Source organism: Cherax quadricarinatus, chromosome 6 (genome assembly GCF_038502225.1).
Source record: "Cherax quadricarinatus isolate ZL_2023a chromosome 6, ASM3850222v1, whole genome shotgun sequence".
Taxonomy (NCBI): Eukaryota; Metazoa; Arthropoda; class Malacostraca; order Decapoda; family Parastacidae; genus Cherax; species Cherax quadricarinatus.
Genome location: NC_091297.1, coordinates 23,387,725 through 23,413,145, shown reverse-complemented (window position 1 = coordinate 23,413,145; position 25,421 = coordinate 23,387,725). Strand labels below are relative to the sequence as shown.

Genomic DNA, 25,421 nt, shown 5'->3' with positions numbered 1-25,421 from the left:
TAAACCGAACTAGAGTGATAAAGTTTGACATATGGGATTAACATTAATTTAAATTATTAATCAAATTCTGCAAGACCAGTGTTTTCTCCCCATGGGCAGAAAATGTAGATAATTAGATTTGATTTTCTAGGCAGGATAACTTCTACTCATTTTTCAGAATGACATTTACCACATGGATTGCCTTCTCATAACTACTGAAGGAATTTAATTAGGAAAAATGATCACGATACGTTCATCATTAATTGCTTAGATAGTACGGAAATTCAATAAAAATTTGAACAAAATATTCTGTGAATGGATGCAGGCTCATCTGATAACTGCCTTGGAAACTAGAGTTCAAACCAAAAGTTTATCTTATAGCAAGTTTATACATACTTCCTGCTTGTAAATCACACGGTAACATTCATTCACTCTTCCCAAGAAATAAACAGTTCATTCTATAAAAGGGAAATTAAACTTTTTTGCACTCCCCTCAATAATACATTTTTTCACAAAGGTAAACAAATATTACTTTTACTTATGTGCTAAATCATCTTATGTATACTGAACAGAGGAATTGATTCATATGATAAACGTGAGTGGTGTTCGCTGGGCTGTGATTCACAACACTGTGGTGGACAAGGCTGAGGCTGCCTTCTCCCTCTTGCCCTCCGGTACTATCAAGAGGACGTGGATCTTTGGAGATGCAGCTGGATGTCCCAATCTTCTTGATCTCATGCACTATGAGCCACTACCGCCCATCACTAAGGTTAGCAAGACTGATAACAGATCAGAAGCATGACTGATAAGTCATCATTTACATTGCTGAAAACCCTCATTATAATTGAGTGATAGCTTGTCAGATGTACGACTGGTAAACCACACACTACATGAATAATAACCCATCAGGTACGCTATTGAATATTAAGCACTGATAACTTATCAGACACATAGCTGAAATATCATCACAAGTAAGGCTGACGAACTAAATACATTACTGTGGTAATCTTTCACACGAATGGCTGATAACCCATCTGATACATAACTGGTAATCACTGACTTCTATGTCTGTAACTGAGAATATTATGGAATTCTATTTTAATTTCACAATCAAAATTATTAAATATCTAATTCGTTGAAAGTGAGAGACAGAGACAGAGAGAGACACAAGTATCCTCACACCTTGGGTATGCTCCACTTTCTTGAACTGCCTGACCCCCATCTCATCTGCGACTTCTTGACAGAACAGAGAACAGAGCAAGACTCCTCATCTCTCGCCTGGACCCAGCCTGGATAGAGCTGTCATTTCAGCAGAGCCTTAAACACAGGAGGGATGTGAGCGGCCTTACTGTTATGTATCAGGCCAACATTGTCAAAGTGCCACACTTGGCTCCACTCCGAGGACAGCGAGAAGTGAGCTTCTATATCAGAAAACGGGCAGCAAGCAGCAACTTCACATTGCTATATCTGAGATCATTTATTCCTAGGATGACTCGAATTTGGAACATATTCGTATAGCATAACGATATCAACGAAATAAAGTCAGCTTATCATATGAAATTGCTACCCCACAGATACCTCCAACTTCATCCTGTTTCATACTTGTATGTCTCATAACAATAAAAGAGCCTTTAAATGAGCAGATGTAGGTAACAGCTCTTAGCTTGTCAATAAAGTTAGGAATCCTTAACCTGTCAACATATTGTCAATAAAGTTAGAAGTCCTAACCTAACCTTGTCAAACCTTGTGAAAAAAAGAAACAGAGAGAGGGGGAGAGAAAGAAAAGGGGAGAGGGAGGGAGGGAAAGATCGAAATAAAATGGTATGGATTTCAGACTACTATAAAATTACGATTATCGGTATTATATACTTTGTCACATAATACAAAAAAAAAGAAAACAACATAACTTCCCTTTCTTACTTACTCTTAGTCCCTTAACTAAACCGTAGGTAACTAATAAGATGTATAGAAACTGACAACTCGTCTTTCAATCTTCCAATCATCGTCTTCGTTTCAACACTAATGGTGGTGGATGCACTTATTTTCTCGTAGGCAAAGTGCTTACTACGTCATGGAGTCATCTTATGTCCCCATCCATAATTCATCTCATCTTCAGTGTTGCCATCTTAACTAGTTAGCAAGAAGTACCTGTCATTTTATGTGTTTAGGAGAGGGAAGGGAAAGACAACAGTAAATATGTTATTTTTTTGTAAAATCATCTACACTCAAACCATACCACCTCTTCAAGGGGGGCTCCTTGGCGTGGTGAAGAGGCTCTTGGTCTGAGGAATTAGACCTGTCGGTCTACTTCCTCAGACCGAACCTAATTACCCTCCAATTACCCGTTCCCTATCCCATCCTCCCCATCCTCCCCTTTTTCCTTTCCTCCTCCTCCCCACCCCTCCCTTTTGCCCTTCCTTTTTTTTTTTTTTTTTTTTTTTTTCTTTTTTTTTTTTTTCTCACAGGCACGCTAGTTCCTAGGTAGGGGAAAGGGTACCGGGGTCCATCCCATTCCATTGAGGTTCTTGGCGGTGGTGTAGTTTGCTGTGGAATCTGGATTGCCTGGGGATGTTCTGATCCCTCTCCGGTATCCCGGAGGGTGGCTTTGGGTGTCTCTCGGGCGACGGGTGTATCTCTGGAAGCCACCTTTCGGATTCCGAGGGTGGTGGCTGAAGGAGGTATGCTTTGTGGCGGATTTCCGGACGCCCTCTCTTTTGTCCACCGAGGTAGCTCGGCAGATGTGAGGTTGCTATCCTGGATTGCCGGTTTACTGGCATGATGGGTAGGGTATGGCACGGGTTCCATGCTGCATCTGCGCTACTTGCGGTGCTGAGGTCCTCTTGGGTGTGGAGGGAGATTTCTGGCCCTTTCATTCCTCCTAGGAACTATCCCTCCCCGGTGCCCCCCTTTTTTATTCTTTTTTTTATTTTTATTTTCTTTTCTTCTTTCTTTTTTTTTCTTAAAAACAAAAAGAAAGAAGTAACCTAACCATGGCAGCCCTAGTCCATGAACCTGGTACCCCCGGGCCCCTTCTTGATACCGCACCCCGTTCTGACCCCGCCTCGTCTTTGGACCACTCTTCGGACACTCCTCATGCCTCTGTACCTCTTGCCGGTGCTGTTTCCTCACCCGCTTCAGGTACTGAGGCCTCGACTGACTCCTTCAATTTATCTGACCTTCGCACTCCTCTGACTATGCTTCCGGCCTCTCCCTCTACAGTGCAGCAATTTTCGAATCGCCGGCCCGTTCCACGTCGGACCAACTCTGGTCCCACGCCTAAACGCCAACGACAATTACCTGCTGATGATACTTCTCCACCTTCTCGTTCTTCTCAGAAAAGATCGACACGTCCTTCACTACCTTTCCACGCTCAGTTTCAGACTGCACAATGGACTAAATTCTTCACTTTACGACCGACTTCCTCTACTGCCTATCTTTCTGACCACAGTATTGGCAAGGCACTCTTACGCCATGTTGGTAAAGATATTTCTTTTCATGCTCTTAAGAGCGGTACGTGCATCGTCACAGTACAGAATGCTACCCAGGCTCATGAGCTTTCTCGTCTTTCCCATATCGATACTGTTCCTGTAACTATTGAAAAGCATCATTCCCTCAATTCTTGTAGTGGTACCGTCATTCTGCCCCATACCATAGTTCAACAAAATTTCCAGACATGTGGCACTGACATTCTTGAACAGCTGGAACTCCAAGATCTCCCAATCCTCAAGGTAGACACTTACGTTCTTCCTGCCCACGGGCGGAGACGATACCTTAGCAATGTGGCTCGTTTAACTTTTGACAGCCGTGAACTCCCATCCTCAGTTTATGTAGCAGGACATCGGTTACAAGTTCGAAAGGTGATCCCTACACCGCAACAGTGTAGAAATTGCTGGCGATTTGGTCATCCAGCGAAATATTGCAGATCTATCGCCGAATGCCCAGTCTGTGGTGCCGATGACCATTCTAATACATTTTGCAATCGACCTCCCTCTTGCCTTAATTGTCATGAGGCTCACCCTTCGTACTCTCGCCGTTGTCAAGTCTACTTAAACGAGCGGGAAATCCGTTACCTCAAAGAGGCAGAAGGTCTCCCTTATGCCATGGCAGTTTCTCATCTCCGCCTCCAAGGGAGACTACCTCGTGTTTCTTATTCCCGTGTTTCAAAACGTCCCCCCACTTCTGGTATCCCATCTTCTGCACCCACCTCTGTGGTTACCTCTCCCATAGTCGCTCCTGTAGCTAATTCTTTTGCTGTCCTCGGCTCAGACGTCCCTACTTCAACGTCTCAGTCTGATCTCGCTTCTTCGTGTTCTCTCTCACAAGCCTCAGTAGTGACGAGATCTCGTATGACACCTCCCAATCGTCCCTCTACTTCTCAAAAGTCAAAAAAAGGTCCGTTAACACCTCCTACCCATCTTCCACCTCCTCATTTTCCCTTCCCTGTCTCTGTACCTGGTTCTCCATTCCCTCTCACTGGCTCTGTTACAAGTGTAGAGGTTCACCCTCCTCCTCGTACTGTACCTTCCTCCCCTGTTCCCTCCCAAGTTTCTTCCTCTTCTGCCACCTCCCAGGTTTCTGCCTCTTCTGTCCCCTTCCATGCTTCTCCAGTTCCCTCCACCCTTTCGCCCCCCCCCTACCTTGGTACAGTCCATTACAGTTCCAATCTTTACTCATCCTCCCCCTGAATATATTGCAGAGACCAAACCATCAATGGACACTGATCCACCCTCCGCTCCTTCTCTCTCCTCTACTCCATCTGCGCAGCTCCTTTCATCACAGCGCACCGTTCCTTCGCTGCTTGAACGTTTTCTACTGCCTCCGCATGTGGACTTTTCTAACCCCTCTAGTCTGTAGGAACCCTTACCTGTGGATTTCAGGTATCTTTATCATTGCCAATCATGGCCTATTTACAGTGGAATATACGCGGCCTCAGGGGTAATCAGGGTGAGCTTCAGATGTTACTCTCCCAGTTTTCCCCTGTTGGTGTTTGCTTACAGGAACCAAAATTACACTCTGCTGTTATCTCTCCCATCTCAGGCTATAATTTATTGTAGTCTTCAGATCCTTTTCCTGATGGGACCTTTAATGAAAGTGCCCTTCTTCTACGCACTGATATTCCGTACCATCAGCTATTTGTTCGTACTTCGCTGCATTACACAGCAGCCTGTATCCACTTTCGTAGGTGGTATACGCTCTGTTCTTTATATCTCTCTCCTTCTCGGGCATTATCTATTCCGGATATTGCCTTTCTTGTTTCATCATTACCACCACCGATTCTGTTACTTGGTGATTTTAATGCCCACCATTTCCTCTGGGGGGGGTCTCACTGTGATTCCCGTGGCATTCAATTAGAGGCTTTTCTTGCCACCCACCCCCTCCATGTTTTAAATACAGGTACTCACACCCATTTTGATCCTCGGACTCACACTCTCTCTTGCATCGATCTCTCAGTCTGCTCTTCCTCTGCCGCATTAGACTTCACTTGGTCTGTTCTTCCGGACTTACATGACAGCGATCATTTTCCAATCATTCTTACTTCCCCTTCATATTCACCACCTCTTCACATCCCACGCTGGCAATTTGATCAGGCAAATTGGAACCTTTACTCACACCTAACAGTTTTTAGAGAGGTTCCTTCTTCGTCCTCCATCGATGAGCTTTTACACCTCTTCTCGTCCTCCGTTTTAACCGCAGCTTCTCATTCTATACCCCAAACTTCGGGCAGGCATTCTCAGAAATGCGTGCCTTGGTGGTCTCCTGCTTGTGCTCGTGCAGTACGTTTGAAACGCGCTGCATGGGGCAGGTACCGGTACAATAGAACCACAGAGAGACTTCTTGATTTTAAGCAGAAGTGTGCGATCGCTCGCCGTGTCATCCGTGACGCTAAACGCACTTGCTGGCGAGAATATGTCTCCACCATCACCTCTGCTTCCTCTATGAGTGCAGTCTGGAAAAAAGTACGAGAAGTGAGTGGTAAATATTCTCCTGACCCGGCTCCTGTTCTGCGGGTTGCCGGTGTTAATATAGCAAACCCACTAGATGTTGCCAATGAAATTGGCAGTCATCTGGTCCGTATTTCTCAGGGACTCCATCTATGCCCCTCATTTCTTTCCTCAAAGTCTGCCAGAGAATTAGCACCCTTGGACTTTTCTTCTCTCAGAGAAGAACAGTATAATGTGCCTTTTACACTTCAAGAACTGGAGGCAACACTCTCAGCTTGCCGATCATCGGCAGCTGGGCCCGACGACATTCATATTCGTATGCTACAACATTTACATCAGTCAGCCCTTGCAGTCCTATTACGCCTTTACAATCTTATTTGGTCACAAGGAGTTCTTCCACAGCTGTGGAAATCCGCCACTGTTCTCCCTTTCCGCAAACCAGGCACTACAGGACATGAAACCTCCCACTATCGTCCCATTGCTCTTACCAGTGCAGTTTGCAAAGTGATGGAACGCCTGGTAAATAGACGTTTAGTGTGGTATTTAGAGACACACAACAGTCTCTCCACTCGTCAATATGGCTTTCGTAAGGGACGTTCTACCATAGACCCCTTACTACGCTTGGATACGTATTTTCCTAATGCCTTTGCGAATAACCACTCAGTTATTGCCATATTTTTTGACCTTGAGAAGGCATATGACACAACTTGGAGGTATAATATTTTAGCCCAAGCCCACTCCTTAGGCCTTCGAGGCAATCTACCATCCTTCCTTAAGAACTTTTTAACTGACAGGCATTTCCGTGTTCGGGTTAATAATGTGCTCTCCCCGGACTTTATCCAAGCTGAAGGTGTCCCCCAGGGATGTGTTCTGAGCACAACACTTTTTCTCCTTGCTATTAATGATTTGGCCTCTAGTCTTCCATCAAATATTTGGTCATCACTCTATGTTGATGACTCCGCTATTGCCTGTGCAGGCGCTGACAGTCACCTTATTACAGTTTCTCTCCAGCATGCAGTCGATCGTGTTTCCAATTGGGCCACCACACGTGGGTTTAAATTTTCCAGCACTAAAACCCACCAAATTACTTTCACTAGACGCTCTGTCATCTCCGATCATCCTTTGTACCTCTATGGCTCCCGTATCCCTGAACGTGATACGGTCAAGTTTCTGGGCCTCCTCTTTGATCGTAGGTTATCCTGGAGACCTCACATTACCTCTCTGAAGGCAACTTATCACAGCCGGCTGAACCTTCTTAAAACCCTTGCTCATCTTTCATGGGGAGCTGATCGTCGAACTCTCCTTCGCCTACATTCCACCCTTATCTTATCGAAACTTGATTATGGTGACCAGATCTATTTAGCGGCATCTCCTGCTACTCTCTCTAGCCTTAACCCCATTCATCACCAAGGATTACGTTTATGCCTTGGTGCTTTTCGCTCTTCCCCTGTCGAGAGCCTCTATGCAGAAGCGAACGTTCCATCCTTATCCGATCGCCGTGATGCCCATTGCCTTCGCTACTATGTACGCTCTCATAATCTCCGCAATCCTTCCATTTATAGAATGGTCACTGATATTAGTAGACATTCTTTATTTGTTCGCCGCCCCTGTTTACTCCGTCCCTTCTCTCTTCGCCTTCATTCGCTCTTGTCTTCTCTTCAATTACCACCTTTCTATGTATATGTAGCATCTCACTTTTCCCTACCTCCTGGGAAGTTCCAGCTGTTCGAGTCTGTTCTTTCTCTCTCCCTTGCTCGAAAGCCCAACTGTCTACGGCCGCTTCCCGCTCTCTTTTTCTTGACCACTTTCACTCTCATTCTCATGCCATTGCTGTGTACACAGATGGCTCTAAGTCTTCTGACGGCGTAGGATTCGCAGCAGTTTCCGGACAGCGTCGTACAAGGGCATTTACTATCTTGGGCTAGTATTTTTACTGCTGAATTGTATGCCATCCTTACAGCACTTATCCGTATTGCATCTATGCCTGTGTCATCATTTGTGGTTGTCTCAGACTCCCTTAGTGCTTTACAGGCTATACAGAAATTTGATACACCTCACCCCTTAGTCCTCCGTATCCAACTTTGGCTACGCCGCATCTTTACCAAGCATAAAGATATTGTTTTTTGTTGGGTCCCTGGTCATGTTGACGTACAGGGCAGACACTGCTGCGCGGTCAGCAGTACATGACCTACCAGTTTCATGTAGAGGTATTCCATATACGGACTATTTTGCTGCAATATCTTCCCAACTTCACACCCGTTGGCAACAACGTTGGTCTACTATGCTCGGCAACAAACTTCAATCTATTAAACCGAGTATAGGTTACTGGCCGTCTTCTTATCACCAGTGTCGAGGTTGGGAGACTACTCTCTCCCGTCTTCGCATTGGCCATACTCGTCTTACTCATGGATATCTCATGGAGAGGCACCCTGCTCCTCTCTGTGAGACTTGCCAAGTTCCATTATCAGTCAGCCACATTCTGTTGAACTGCCCACTTTATCAACGAGCACGCAGAATTTACCTCTGTCGTCATCTTCGCTCTGCTGCTCTCTCTTTACCTTCCCTTCTCGCTGATGGACCCACCTTTCATCCAGACTCTCTCATTGACGTTTTGACAACAACTGACTTACTTCACAAATTCTGATACCTTCAGCCCTTTCTACTTCAATCTCTTGCTACCCTCTACCCCCGTACTATTCCCTGCCCCGCTGTTTTCTGTAACCTACTGATCATCCCTCCTCCCTTCTGCCATCCAATACCCTCGCTTCCTTCCCTACCCTGCAGCGCTGTATAGCCCTTGTGGCTTAGCGCTTCTTTTTGATTATAATAATAATAATCAAACCATACCACGGGTGGGGTTTGAACCCGCGGTCAAACCCCACCCGTGGTATGGTTTGTTTGCAATCGTGTTATTACGATTTCGTGAGTCATTATTTACACTCATTTGTTTCACACTCGTATGGCAGGACGATAGAACCTCAGTGTGAACAACTGGTCACATGGAAAATGACACGAATTAAGAGCCCATAGAGACATGTGGTAACTGTTGATGTAGTAAACTTACGAATACGTGTGTCCGCACGATTAGCATTGTAACAGAGGCGATGACAGATGAATTGTCGATTTCTGTATAAAATGCTTGTCTACAACGTTTAGCACCTGATATTAAGTATACAAGGGAAATTATTGTATTACTGATAACTGCGTCTAACGAAGAATATTAAAATGATAATTACAGGTAGTTGCGTGATAGTGATACTTATGTTTTTAAACATTTTTTTTCTTCACATTGTTTCACAAGGTTAGATAAGGTTCCTAACTTTATTTACACGCTAAGAACTCTTACCTATATCAGTTCATTTGAAAGCATTTTTATTAAGAGACTTACAAGTAGGGAACAGGATGAGATTGGAGCTATCCGTTGGCCAGTGATTTTATTTGGTTAGCTGGCTTTATTTCCTTGATGTCATTATGCTGTACGAACATTTTCCAGACTCGAGTCATCCTAAGAATAAATAATCTCAGATGAGGTGATGTTCTGAAGAAAGGTACAGTCAGAGAGTAGTTGCTGTTTGCTGCCCGTCTTGTTGTGTAGAAGCTCACGTCTCCCTGTCCTCGGAGTGGAGCTATATGTAGTTCTTTTACAATATTGGCCCTTTAGGTAACAGTAAAGCCACCCACACCTCTCCGGTGTTGAAGGCGAGATATGAGCCGTCTTGCTTTGTTGTTTATTCTGTCAAGAGGTCGCAGATGAGATGGAGGGCTGACAGGAAAAACACATTAGGACTTTGTTCCCAAAACTGAGGTGAAAAGAAACAAGTTTTTCTCCATTTTTCTCTATTCAATGATTTGCGATAAATAAAGGTGCGTCTGTAACAAGTTTCTGTTTTCTGGCCATGTATTAGAATCAGTGACTCTTGTTAGAACTTAATCATCAGTAAAACGAATGGTGATGTTTAATCTTCCTGTGTAATGTATATCAATGCATTTACACTAGAGGTTTGCTTTAATCTTTATGCTAGAAATAAAAGTTTTTCGTCAGTGTTTGTGTAAAAATCTGTCGCACAGTCCAAACGCTATAACTTGAGAAACTTTGTTATGTTCTCTTTATATAGTGTTTTGTCACATAATAATACAAGGATTTACTTTTCAGTTTTCATTCTCGAGTTATCTGACTCTAAGCTGAAAGTAATGTAAGTAGATCTAGATTTTTCTTTGGAAAAAGTAAAACTGATTTTGAGAGCGTATATTTCCACCTTTGCCATGACAGGTTGAGGGCCTGAAGCCTGAGAGAGCTGTGGCCTTAATGTTCTTGTCTTCAGGCACAACGGGGCTACCTAAAGTCATCATGCTCACTCATCGCAATCTTCTTGCCGGCCTGACACTCGTAAGGTCAGTTTTGTACCAGGCTGCGAACTCATTGTTTGTCGTAAGCTGCTATTAATTCATGTAAAGACAGCACTACCGCTAAAAGGTCAAGTGTTTATTATTAGGTATCATCCGAATGTTGACTCTGATAATTGACAGTTTTTTTTTTCTTTCCTCCAAAAGTACTCACTAAATATTTTAAGAACGCTTCTTCTGATAGCTTCAAAACTTACGAAAAATGATGATTCGGTTTAATTTTGGGCTGTTGACTTGCCAATTTGCCTATCTTTTTGATAAAATTTGGATATCGGTTTTCGAGCAATAATTTTATTATGCAACTTCCGATCAGTTTGCAACTTACAACAGTGGTGTAATTTTAAGAATGCTCAATTTTCTGATAGGTTTTGCAGGAGTCAGTTTGTTATTTTTTGTAAAACTATGAGGCTTTTTTTGTCCGATAACTTGAGGCCTCTTTTGAATGACTTCAGTTTTACAACGCTTATTTATTTAACCCAAAGGAAGATAGTAAGAGCCTTTTAGGGCTATGGGATTTGTGTAAATGCCACTTCGCCATTTTTTAAGCAAATAAGGAAATTGTTTTCAAGTGATAATCTAATATTTTTAAGGTTTCATCTTTTCAATATTAGTTAACATTACTTTTAGAAAGGTTCACATTTCTTTTTTTTTTGCATTATAGTTACTATTTAAAAAATGGCATCCAGTACCAACAATACCACCAGTCCGATAACATTCTTCTTTGCAAATATACAGGGTCTAAAGCCAGCTACAAACAACAAAATACCTTTCATCCGTGGACTGCTTGCAGAGGCAAAGGCAATGTTCGCGGCTTTCACTGAGACCCACATAAAGGATCACTTGGACAACGAAGTATGGATCCCAGGTTACAACCTATACAGATGTGACAGAGTGAACAGGCAAAAGGGGGGGGTTGGCCTGTACATTGCAGAGTCACTTGTTTGCACAGAACTGCTTAATGCCTCAAATGACGTAGTGGAAGTTTTAGCAGTAAAGGTCGAGAACCAAAACCTAGTCATTGTGGTAGTCTACAAGCCTCCGGATGCAACATCCCAGCAATTCCAGGAACAGCTGTTAAAAATTGACCACTGTCTGGAAAATCTTCCAGCTCCTGCACCCAACATCTTGCTCCTGGGGGATTTCAACTTAAGGCACCTAAAATGGAGGAATATAGCAAATAATATTGTTGCAGAAAAAACACCAGGAGGCAGCTCTGATGAAAACTCACACTCACACGAGCTTTTAAATCTCTGCACAAAATTCAATTTAAACCAGCAAATAATAGAGCCTACAAGACTGGAGAATACACTAGACCTCATCTTCACTAACAATGATGATCTGATAAGAAATGTCACCATATCAAAAACAATATACTCAGATCACAACATAATTGAGGTTCAGACATGTATGCATGGAGCCCCAGACCGACAAAATGAGACTAGTCATGAGGGAGCATTCACCAAATTCAACTTCAATAACAAAAACATAAAGTGGGACCAAGTAAACCAAGTCCTAACCGATATAAGCTGGGAAGATATACTAAGCAACACAGACCCAAACTTATGCCTAGAACAGATTAACTCGGTGGCACTCGATGTATGCACAAGGCTTATTCCTCTAAGAAAAAGGAGGAGTAGATGTAAAATAGAAAGAGACAGGCGCTCCCTTTACAGGCGACGGAAAAGAATAACAGAGCGGCTAAAAGAGGTCAATATATCTGAAATGCGCAGGGAGACACTGGTCAGAGAAATAGCAAGCATCGAACTTAAGCTAAAAGAATCCTTTAGGAGTCAGGAATCGCGGGAAGAACTAAAAGCCATAAATGAAATCGAAAGAAACCCAAAGTATTTCTTCTCCTATGCCAAATCAAAATCGAGAACAACGTCCAGTATTGGGCCCCTACTTAAACAAGATGGGTCCTACACAGATGACAGCAAGGAAATGAGTGAGCTACTCAAGTCCCAATATGACTCAGTTTTTAGCAAGCCGCTAACCAGACTGAGAGTCGAAGACCAAAATGAATTTTTTATGAGAGAGCCACAAAATTTGACTAACACAAGCCTATCCGATGTTATCCTGACGCCAAATGACTTCGAACAGGCGATAAATGACATGCTCATGCACTCTGCCCCAGGGCCAGACTCATGGAACTCTGTGTTCATCAAGAACTGCAAGAAGCCCCTATCACGAGCCTTTTCCATCCTATGGAGAGGGAGCATGGACACGGGGGTCGTCCCTCAGTTACTAAAAACAACAGACATAGCCCCACTCCACAAAGGGGGCAGTAAAGCAACAGCAAAGAACTACAGACCAATAGCACTAACATCCCATATCATAAAAATCTTTGAAAGGGTCCTAAGAAGCAAGATCACCACCCATCTAGAAACCCATCAGTTACACAACCCAGGGCAACATGGGTTTAGAACAGGTCGCTCCTGTCTGTCTCAACTACTGGATCACTACGACAAGGTCCTAAATGCACTAGAAGACAAAAAGAATGCAGATGTAATATATACAGACTTTGCAAAAGCCTTCGACAAGTGTGACCATGGCGTAATAGCGCACAAAATGCGCGCTAAAGGAATAACAGGAAAAGTCGGTCGATGGATCTATAATTTCCTCACTAACAGAACACAGAGAGTAGTCGTCAACAGAGTAAAGTCCGAGGCAGCTACGGTGAAAAGCTCTGTCCCACAAGGCACAGTACTAGCTCCCATCTTGTTCCTCATCCTCATATCCGACATAGACAAGGATGTCAGCCACAGCACCGTGTCTTCCTTTGCAGATGACACCCGAATCTTCATGACAGTGTCTTCCATTGCAGACACTGCAAGGCTCCAGGCGGACATCAACCAAATCTTTCAGTGGGCTGCAGAAAACAATATGAAGTTCAACGATGAGAAATTTCAATTACTCAGATATGGTAAACATGAGGAAATTAAATCTTCATCAGAGTACAAAACAAATTCTGGCCACAAAATAGAGCGAAACACCAACGTCAAAGACCTAGGAGTGATTATGTCGGAGGATCTCACCTTCAAGGACCATAACATTGTATCAATCGCATCTGCTAGAAAAATGACAGGATGGATAATGAGAACCTTCAAAACTAGGGAGGCCAAGCCCATGATGACACTCTTCAGGTCACTTGTTCTATCTAGGCTGGAATATTGCTGCACTCTAACAGCACCTTTCAAGGCAGGTGAAATTGCCGACCTAGAAAATGTACAGAGAACTTTCACGGCGCGCATAACGGAGATAAAACACCTCAATTACTGGGAGCGCTTGAGGTTTCTAAACCTGTATTCCCTGGAACGCAGGAGGGAGAGATACATGATTATATACACCTGGAAAATCCTAGAGGGACTAGTACCAAACTTGCACACGAAAATCACTCACTACGAAAGCAAAAGACTTGGCAGACGATGCACCATCCCCCCAATGAAAAGCAGGGGTGTCACTAGCACGTTAAGAGACCATACAATAAGTGTCAGGGGCCCGAGACTGTTCAACTGCCTCCCAGCACACATAAGGGGGATTACCAACAGACCCCTGGCAGTCTTCAAGCTGGCACTGGACAAGCACCTAAAGACAGTTCCTGATCAGCCGGGCTGTGGCTCGTACGTTGGTTTGCGTGCAGCCAGCAGCAACAGCCTGGTTGATCAGGCGCTGATCCACCAGGAGGCCTGGTCACAGACCGGGCCGCGGGGCCGTTGACCCCCGAAACTCTCTCCAGGTAAACTCCAGGTAAATACTTAGGTTTTAGGAGTACTAATAAAGTAACGTCATATTGGTTTAAATTTACACCATAATTTTATTCTGAGCAATCCCCTCAAGCAGCTTAGACATTGGCTTCTTCTTACACCCCTCAACGAAATCAGAAAATTAAGTATAAAAAAAAAATAAAACATACCACGGGCGGGGTTTGAACCCGCGATAAGAGAGTCTCAAATCTCCAGACCGTTGCGTTAGCCACTGGACCAGCTAGCCACATAAGATTCGTCCAACTAGGTATATTTCTACACCATAGGAAGGTTAGCATAGGCACCACTGTGACCTCAAATGCAAGTTTTTACAGACGAATCTCCAGCTAGCGTGGCCGTGACGAACTCTAGCTCAAGTCCCCTCAAAGCCGTCAACATGACTCACGAAATCGTAATGACACGATTGCAAACAAACCATACCACGGGCGGGGATAGAACCCGCGATCAGTCTCAAAACTCCAGACCGTCGCGTTAGCCACTGTCATGTTGACGGCTTTGAGGGGACTTGAGCTAGAGTTCGTCGCGGCCACGCTAGCTGGAGATTCGTCTGTAAAAACTTGCATTTGTGGTCACAGTGGTGCCTATGCTAACCTTCCTATGGTGTAGAAATATACCTAGTTGGATGAATCTTATGTGGCTAGCTGGTCCAGTGGCTAACGCAACGGTCTGGAGTTTTGAGACTCTCTTATCGCGGGTTCAAACCCCGCCCGTGGTATGGTTTGTTTGCAATCGTGTCATTACGGTTTCGTGAGTCAAGTTAAAATTAAGTATAATTTACTGACTATTCTTTTTACGCTTCTATAGTCTAGACCAGGTGTTCGTAACTTTTTTTTTTACGATTACAGACCCCCAACTGATTGCCCAATATGTTTCCATGCCTCCTTCGCCACTGTCGAAATCATAATTTTAACCAGTCCTATTAGGTACCAGTATGACTTCAAAAGATGTCAATTACTTGGTTATACTTTACATATGGATAGCTAGCAACAGAACGGCTGAAAGAAAATCATAAGAGTTTTATCACAATTATTTATAGAAAAACGGCAAATTGTTCAGAGATCAAGTCCCATACTCCCATTATTTGGCTCCCATATCCACTAGGCTACCCCGGGTCACTCTAACCGACCCCCTGCTGAAATAGAATTATACATATAAATTTCATATTGATCATACAGACAGTATAGATACTATTAATTAACATCCGTATGCATACACGTAGAGGTGTACATTTCTCAGTGTGTACAGTTTTGTACACTCTGATGAAAGTGTTAATTACTAGTTGTGAGCGGGTGAAATAAAGCTTTATAGGAGATGCCTATTGCACGGTTGATCGGGCTATGAGAAGAATCTTACTGACTAATTAAATTTATTGGCTGACATAAAACCGTAATTCATCATCGACAATATTTTTTTACGAAAATTTAGTTTTCTTTGTAAATTTTGCTTCTCTTTCTGTAGTTCAGGAACGTGTGCATATTTAATGCAGATTTATAGAACACTTTTCGTATTTGTCTTTATTCAGGTGCTCATTGAGTTTAAATGACCCGGGAACCCTCAGGAAAAGGTTTATGGCAACATTGCTGGTGTTACCATTTTATCATATACATGGTCACCATCATGTTGTGATCCCTATGGCGTACGGAAGTACCATTGTCACTCTAAGCAAGTTTTCTCCCGAGACATTTCTTGATTCTATCCAAAAATTTAAGGTGAGCAGAAGCTATTAATTTACGTTATAATGCAATGTGATGAATGTGTTTTGATGTCAGCAAAAAAATAAGAATCTTTATTGTGCTTCATTTTTTAAATGTGTAATGAGCCTGTCTAAAATGCAGTATGGATTTAATTATTTTGTATCTCTTTAATATACACTGATGATTAAAAATATTTTTAAATAGCAATAGAGAAAGTTCAGTACTACACATAAAGTGAAACACTACTTAGGAAAACGTACAAAACACAGGTAAGAGAGATCAGCATATTAGAGACTTTGTCAAGAAACCTTTTTCAGCAGTGACATGTTAAAGGACGTAGACATGTATGCAGACATGCATGTGGCCTGGCTGGCGGTGAGTGAGTGAGAATACAGTGGGGTGCAGCAGAGAGGAATAAGAGTGAGGTAGTATTTCGTAGCAGTAGTTCGTGGGAAATTTGTTCTACAAACTACCAATTGATCTTTAAGGGCTTATCTGGTACATCATCAGCAAGTTATAGTATGCCAGACTGAAGTCCGTAATTTCTCCACGCTTATCTCAATCATTTGTGGGAAGTAGCTGGGATTAAAGTAGCAACACTGGTAACGAGTAGGAAGTCAATTGGCCATACACACTCATGGAGGTTAGAGGTCTCTGACCTCTTACACTAATATTGGCAAACTCGCACACCTGTTCTGCCTCATTTCATCTGCTGAAGATATTAAGGTACTGCGACCTTTGGTCGCTAGTTCCTTAGCAGGTTCTGTAAGCACTCTTAACATACTATACTAGCCGCTGATTTTACAAGCTGGTCCCTGAGCATGAGTCTGCGTTCACACGATTTCCCATTTTGACTTTTGATTCCTTGGCTTACGTATTCCTGTACTGTCTTTGCTCTTCTTTACATGTTTGAAATTCTTCCATGGGCTGTTTTGTCTTCACATCTCTATTGCCTCTGCAAACTTTTCTGTACTCGACTGAAGAAGCATACTGTGTAGGTGAAACATTTCAGAATATAGATACCTAATTGTTGCACATGTATCTTACTTGAGAAATACCTATTGAATGTTACATACAAGGCTATAAATTATTCTACACCAATTGGGTCAACAGGAAAGGCGGTAGAATTGACGAGGTACATCAAAGATCATTCAAACTCTTTTATTAGACAATGAAAAAGTAGAAGTGACGGACACTGAATCAGTTTGGATACAGTTTCTCGAGAGACGTGAAATACTTATCCTACTTGTGATTTACAGACTCCCACACCTAAACAGGAGATACGGTAGACCTCTATGGAAAGAAATTACTAAGGCTTCTAGATAATATGAGATTTTAACTTTAGCCAAACTGATTAGACTAATTTGCCTGGAAACATTAAGTCTAGCGACCTTCTAGATATGGTCCAGGATTTTTTAAAAGATATTGTGACAGAACTAATTAGAGGAAATAACCTGCTAGACATATTCATTCTAAGAAATAATCTCTAATTAATAATCTTGAGGTTAATGATAACCTTGGAAAGAGCGATCATGTGAAATCACTGTTTTAGTATATCGATTATCGTGCAGTCGATTTTGTAGGGATTCGCAATAAAGCTAACACAATCCTTGGCTCATATCAAGAAGTATAAATAATGGAAGTCCTCAGGTTGCTCTTCAACTCTATATATCTTTGGTTAGGCCTCATTTAGATTATGCTACACAGTTCTGGTCACCGTATTACAAAATGGATATAAATGCACTGGAAAACGAGAGGGATTATCTCGGTGGAGTGTACTGGTGTGGCCTAACGGATGATTATCATGAGGAGCGGTTAGGTGGAGATGACCTTGATATTTTTCAAAGCATTGTAGAACCTACCCAAGCAACATATGTTCCATATTTGGAATTCAGATAATAAAATAACCCTAAATGGATAAGCAATAGGTTAAAACATCTCAGAGGTATATACAGGCAAATCAGAAGAGAGAGGAACAGTCAAGGAACCAAAATGTTCAGCTAAAGAGGGAAATAAAAAACAGAATAAGAAAAGTCAAAAGAGATTATGATACTAATGTATCACGGGCATCAAGGTCCAACCTAGAAGTTTTTTTTCTAGGTACAAAAGCATGACTTGGGAGAAACTTTAAAGTTTCTCAAACAAATGCGTTCAGACTTAACAATTATTTTCTCTCGGTTTTCCCATAGTAAGATACTAACAAAGTTCTAGAAATATATATATATATATATATATATAGGTTAGGAAGGTAGTAGGTTGGTAGACAGCAACCACCCAGGGAAGTACTACCGTCCTGCCAGATGACTGTGAAACAAAAACCTGTAATTGTTTTGCATGATGGTAGGATTGCTGGTTTCTTTTTCTGTCTCATAAACACGCTAAGATAACAGGGATATCTTGCTACTCCTACTAACACTTTGGTCACACTTCACAGACACGCACATGCATATATATATATACATACATCTAGGTTTTTCTCCTTTTTCTAAATAGCTCTTGTTCTTTTTTATTTCTTCTATTGTCCATGGGGAAGTGGAAAAGAATCTTTCCTCCGTAAGCCATGCGTGTCGTATGAGGCGACTAAAATGCCGGGAGCAATGGGCTAGTAACCCCTTCTCCTGTATACAATTACTAAAAAAGAGAAGAAGAAAAACTTTATAAAACTGGGTTGCTTAAATGTGCGTGGATGTAGTGCGGATGACAAGAAACAGATGATTGCTGATGTTATGAATGAAAAGAAGTTGGATGTCCTGGCCCTAAGCGAAACAAAGCTGAAGGGCGTAGGAGAGTTTCAGTGGGGGGAAATAAATGGGATTAAATCTGGAGTATCTGAGAGAGTTAGAGCAAAGGAAGGGGTAGCAGTAATGTTAAATGATCAGTTATGGAAGGAGAAAAGAGAATATGAATGTGTAAATTCAAGAATTATGTGGATTAAAGTAAAGGTTGGATGCGAGAAGTGGGTCATAATAAGCGTGTATGCACCTGGAGAAGAGAGGAATGCAGAGGAGAGAGAGAGATTTTGGGAGATGTTAAGTGAATGTATAGGAGCCTTTGAACCAAGTGAGAGAGTAATTGTGGTAGGGGACTTGAATGCTAAAGTAGGAGAAACTTTTAGAGAGGGTGTGGTAGGTAAGTTTGGGGTGCCAGGTGTAAATGATAATGGGAGCCCTTTGATTGAACTTTGTATAGAAAGGGGTTTAGTTATAGGTAATACATATTTTAAGAAAAAGAGGATAAATAAGTATACACGATATGATGTAGGGCGAAATGACAGTAGTTTGTTGGATTATGTATTGGTAGATAAAAGACTGTTGAGTAGACTTCAGGATGTACATGTTTATAGAGGGGCCACAGATATATCAGATCACTTTCTAGTTGTAGCTACACTGAGAGTAAAAGGTAGATGGGATACAAGGAGAATAGAAGCATCAGGGAAGAGAGAGGTGAAGGTTTATAAACTAAAAGAGGAGGCAGTTAGGGTAAGATATAAACAGCTATTGGAGGATAGATGGGCTAATGAGAGCATAGGCAATGGGGTCGAAGAGGTATGGGGTAGGTTTAAAAATGTAGTGTTAGAGTGTTCAGCAGAAGTTTGTGGTTACAGGAAAGTGGGTGCAGGAGGGAAGAGGAGCGATTGGTGGAATGATGATGTAAAGAGAGTAGTAAGGGAGAAAAAGTTAGCATATGAGAAGTTTTTACAAAGTAGAAGTGATGCAAGGAGGGAAGAGTATATGGAGAAAAAGAGAGAGGTTAAGAGAGTGGTGAAGCAATGTAAAAAGAGAGCAAATGAGAGAGTGGGTGAGATGTTATCAACAAATTTTGTTGAAAATAAGAAAAAGTTTTGGAGTGAGATTAACAAGTTAAGAAAGCCTAGAGAACAAATGGATTTGTCAGTTAAAAATAGGAGAGGAGAGTTATTAAATGGAGAGTTAGAGGTATTGGGAAGATGGAAGGAATATTTTGAGGAATTGTTAAATGTTGATGAAGATAGGGAAGCTGTGATTTCGTGTATAGGGCAAGGAGGAATAACATCTTGTAGGAGTGAGGAAGAGCCAGTTGTGAGTGTGGGGGAAGTTCGTGAGGCAGTAGGTAAAATGAAAGGGGGTAAGGCAGCCGGGATTGATGGGATAAAGATAGAAATGTTAAAAGCAGGTGGGGATATAGTTTTGGAGTGGTTGGTGCAATTGTTTAATAAATGTATGGAAGAGGGTAAGGTACCTAGGGATTGGCAGAGAGCATGCATAGTTCCTTTGTATAAAGGCAAAGGGGATAAAAGAGAGTGCAAAAATTATAGGGGGATAAGTCTGTTGAGTGTACCTGGTAAAGTGTATGGTAGAGTTATAATTGAAAGAATTAAGAGTAAGACGGAGAATAGGATAGCAGATGAACAAGGAGGCTTTAGGAAAGGTAGGGGGTGTGTGGACCAGGTGTTTACAGTGAAACATATAAGTGAACAGTATTTAGATAAGGCTAAAGAGGTCTTTGTGGCATTTATGGATTTGGAAAAGGCGTATGACAGGGTGGATAGGGGGGCAATGTGGCAGATGTTGCAAGTGTATGGTGTAGGAGGTAGGTTACTGAAAGCAGTGAAGAGTTTTTACGAGGATAGTGAGGCTCAAGTTAGAGTATGTAGGAAAGAGGGAAATTTTTTCCCAGTAAAAGTAGGCCTTAGACAAGGATGTGTGATGTCACCGTGGTTGTTTAATATATTTATAGATGGGGTTGTAAGAGAAGTAAATGCGAGGGTCTTGGCAAGAGGCGTGGAGTTAAAAGATAAAGAATCACACACAAAGTGGGAGTTGTCACAGCTGCTCTTTGCTGATGACACTGTGCTCTTGGGAGATTCTGAAGAGAAGTTGCAGAGATTGGTGGATGAATTTGGTAGGGTGTGCAAAAGAAGAAAATTAAAGGTGAATACAGGAAAGAGTAAGGTTATGAGGATAACAAAAAGATTAGGTGATGAAAGATTGAATATCAGATTGGAGGGAGAGAGTATGGAGGAGGTGAACGTATTCAGATATTTGGGAGTGGACGTGTCAGCGGATGGGTCTATGAAAGATGAGGTGAATCATAGAATTGATGAGGGAAAAAGAGTGAGTGGTGCACTTAGGAGTCTGTGGAGACAAAGAACTTTGTCCTTGGAGGCAAAGAGGGGAATGTATGAGAGTATAGTTTTACCAACGCTCTTATATGGGTGTGAAGCGTGGGTGATGAATGTTGCAGCGAGGAGAAGGCTGGAGGCAGGGGAGATGTCATGTCTGAGGGCAATGTGTGGTGTGAATATAATGCAGAGAATTCGTAGTTTGGAAGTTAGGAGGAGGTGCGGGATTACCAAAACTGTTGTCCAGAGGGCTGAGGAAGGGTTGTTGAGGTGGTTCGGACATGTAGAGAGAATGGAGCGAAACAGAATGACTTCAAGAGTGTATCAGTCTGTAGTGGAAGGAAGGCGGGGTAGGGGTCGGCCTAGGAAGGGTTGGAGGGAGGGGGTAAAGGAGGTTTTGTGTGCGAGGGGCTTGGACTTCCAGCAGGCATGCTTGAGCGTGTTTGATAGGAGTGAATGGAGACAAATGGTTTTTAATACTTGACGTGCTGTTGGAGTGTGAGCAAAGTAACATTTATGAAGGGATTCAGGGAAACCGGCAGGCCGGACTTGAGTCCTGGAGATGGGAAGTACAGTGCCTGCACTCTGAAGGAGGGGTGTTAATGTTGCAGTTTAAAAACTGTAGTGTAAAGCACCCTTCTGGCAAGACAGTGATGGAGTGAATGATGGTGAAAGTTTTTCTTTTTCGGGCCACCCTGCCTTGGTGGGAATCGGCCGGTGTGATAATAAAAAAAAAATATAGGTTAGGAGAAAAATAAGTTATGCAATATGACATAGTTCTCATACAAATAGACAGATTAAAAAAAAAAAAGTCACTGGACCCTGTTAAACTGTCCTCAAGGGTTATGATGGAAAGTCAGGCGGATCTTAGAAAATTATTTGCTAGTATTTTCAGCAAATCACTACAAACTAATATAATGACAGATCAGAGGAAAAATGGCAAATGTGATATCTATCTACAAAGTGGGCGATGGGATATTATTTTCAAATTACTGACCAATTAGCCTGCCCTCCATTGTAGGAAAATCGATGGAATCAATAATAGTGGAAGCTAATTGAAGCCGCCATGAAAAATACAAATTGATGAAAGGGGCGTTTTAGCTCAGAAATTTGATAATTTTTTCACTAAGATATTTGAAAAGTAATTCATAATAATGTATGCGATACTGTGGTGAACAAAATAGAAGAACACGGAACTGAAGGGAATATTTTTTTATTGGCTCGAGGCGTGGTTGACCGATAGGCAACAGTGGAGATACATTACAAGTGGTGTTCCACAGGAGTCTGCATTGGGCAACTGGATGTTCGCAATGTACATGAACGACATAGGTTAGGGGGGAAAAAAACTACTGCATAAACAAGTTGCTGACAACACTAAAATAGGCAGTCTGATAAATTCTGATGAGAACTCCGGAGAGCTACAGGAAGAACTGAAACGTTTATGCACTTGCCGGAGAAATGGAAGTAGTTTAATGTTGACACATTTCAGGTTCTGAGCCTGGAAAAAGAAAAAATGTGGCACTTATAAACCAAATAATGTAGATCTCAATCACTCTGCTGATCAAAATCTTTTTGGAGTTCTAGTTAACAGTAATGGTAAGAAATTTCATTATTGGCACAATATCAAGAAGATTAAATAATAGTACTTCTCAGATTATACTTTATCTTTTTATAACCTTGGTAAGGCCTCATTTAGATTATGCTGTACAGTTCTGGTCTCCATATTCCGGAATGAACATAAATACGCTGTAAAACATACAAAGAAGGATGGCGAAGTTGATCTCATGTATCAGAAGCCTTTCCTATGAGGACTGACTGTACCCACTCAAACTGCGCTCTCTACAAAGGCGGCAAATTAGTGGGGGATAGGACTGAAGTACACAAATAGAAGATGTGAATAAATTAAAGGGGTATAACTTACGTTCTGATAATATCTAACCAGACAAGACTCGCAGCATTTGGTTCAAGTTGAAATATTAAGATTTAGAAAGGATCCAAGAAAGCACTGGTTTAGTAATACAGTTGCGAACGAGTGGAACAAATTCCCGCGTAGCGCCAATGAAGTGAGTATCTTGGGAAGTTATAAAATTAGGATATATAAGTAGACGATTTTGTGTGGGTGAGTGTGACCTGGACCTTGCCGGCAAGGGCCAGTAGGCCTGCTGCAGTGCTCTTCCTTTCTTATGGTCTTAAAACAAAGTACAATATTGAATTTAAACAAAAAATTAAACATATTATAAAATGGGATACTACGATTATTTCAGTATAAATAAGTGAAGTGCAGAATTAATGTCTGGTTCAAGTTGTTTAATACAGATGTTCATTAAAATCTTAAGACCAAAGGTGAAATGGTGAAATCAATATGAGCAATATGAGCTTCATGAATTTCTGTTACAGGTAACGCTGATGCCTCTCGTGCCCTATTTCATCAAGTTTATAGTCGAGACACCTCTCCTGCAACACTACGACCTATCATCTTTGAGAGTGATCATCACGGGTGGCTCCACGCTGCAGCCTTCGCATGCAGCAGCTCTCAAACAAAAGGTAATCACAATGAAATGCGCAATCTCAAATATGAAAAAATACCACAATGACAACAGGAAATAAAAGCTGAGAGCTTTCATGTGTTTACACACCCATATCTTCAGAGGAATAGGAATAGGAATAGGAATAGGTAGAGTACTGAAAGCTGCTAAGAGGTTTTAGGAGGACTGTAAGGAGAGAGGAAGGTTATTTTCAAGTAAAAGTAGACCTTAGACTGGGATGCGTGATGTCACCATAGTTGTTCAATATATTTATCGGTGGGATTGTAAGGGACGTGAATGGTCGGGTGTTGGCAAGAGGTGTGGGATTAAGAGGTAAAGAATCTAACACAAAGTGGAAGTTCTCACAGTTGCTTTTTGCTGATGACACCGTGATTTTGGGAGATTCTGAAGTCGCAGAGGGTGGTGAACAAGTTTGGAAGGGTATGCAAAAGAAGAAAATTAAAAGTGAAAATGGGAAAGAGGAAGGTGATGATAAAAAAAAATAGGTAATGAAAGATTGACTGTTAGATTGGAGGAAGGGAGTATGGAAGAAGTGAATGTATTCAGACATTTGGGTGTGGACTTATCAGTAGATGGGCCTAAGAATTGATGAGGGGGGGGGGGAAAGGTGAGTGAATGCATTGATGAGTCAGTGGAGACAGAGAACGTTATCAATGGAAAGGAATGTATGAGAGTATAGTGGTACCTACGCTCTTACATGGGCGTGAAGCATGGGTAGTGAATGTTGCAATAAGGAGAAGGCAGTGAAGATGTCATGTCTGAGGGCAATGTGCTGTGTGAATATAAAAGTATTATATTTATATATATATATATATATATATATATATATATATATATATATATATATATATATATATATATATATATATAAACACTGATCTTTGGCCGAAGGAGACTCGAACCTACGAACCTTGGAACAGGGTACGCAGTGCCTTACCATTCTCACCACACTGGACCAATACCTTGGCGTCCAGCTTGCGCTAGACGTTTTGATCCAAGGCAGCTAGCTTTCAGGGAGAAGGCTTACAGCTTTTCATCTGATCCCCTGCATGCACCAGCCTTACTAGAAATTTTAACAATGCAAGGAATTCGCAAGAGCAGGCGAAATATGCACAAACATTGATCTCTGGCCGAAGGAGACTCGAACTTACGAACCTTGGAACAAGGTACGCAGTGCCTTACCATTCTCATCACACTGAGAGCTGGCTGCCTTGGATCAAAACGTCTAACGCTAGCTGGACGCCAAGGTATTGGTCCAGTGTGGTGAGAATGGTAAGGCACTGCGTACCTTGTTCCAAGGTTCGTAGATTCGAGTCTCTTTCGGCCAGAGATCAGTGTTAGTATATATTTCGCCTGCTCTTGCGAATTTCTTGCATATATGTATATATATATATATATATATATATATATATATATATATATATCTATATATATATATATATATATATATATATATATATATATATATACACACTCAAAACAACCATTGTGAAAGAGTAGTGAAATTCCAAGCGCTTTCGTGACTACTCACATTATCAAGGAACTATAAAAGTAATACATCAAAGGAAGGCATGTAAAGGGTCTAGACCACACCTCAGTCACATCCCCCAACAAAGAAACACCTGACACGCGACGATACCCGGCTCATAAGAAAAGAGGAACACTGAAGTAGGTCTGCTGGCCCAACTAGACAGGTCCTCACGACATCCCACTAATAAAATATTCTACCCAAGAAATAAGATTTATTATTTGTCCAATGTATTATTAAATTCTTCCGAAATTTTATTAATTATAAATGAATCTAACTGATATAAACCAAAGGAAATATTCATATTATTTTCAAAACTGCTTTCTATGAAACAAGATTCAATTATATCTCTGTCGACCATGGACTTGCTTGATACAACTTTCTCAACTTTTTGGATATCAATTGGATGGTTAAAATCTCTCACATGAATAAATAGAGCATTGGAATCTTGTCCAGTTCTAAT

The 25,421-nt window shown here is 41.7% G+C and overlaps 1 protein-coding gene across 2 annotated transcripts in view; it reads left to right on the top strand.

The window, feature by feature from the left end:
* Positions 1 to 25,421, top strand: part of LOC128692728 (uncharacterized) — a 62,004-nt gene that overhangs the window by 19,125 nt on the left and 17,458 nt on the right. For both annotated transcript variants that reach the window (XM_053782054.2, XM_053782062.2), the window contains exons 4-7: positions 552 to 748; positions 10,192 to 10,313; positions 15,612 to 15,798; positions 23,282 to 23,428. In XM_053782054.2, coding sequence (XP_053638029.2) covers positions 552 to 748; positions 10,192 to 10,313; positions 15,612 to 15,798; positions 23,282 to 23,428 — 653 coding nt within the window. The remainder of the gene's footprint in view (positions 1 to 551; positions 749 to 10,191; positions 10,314 to 15,611; positions 15,799 to 23,281; positions 23,429 to 25,421) is intronic.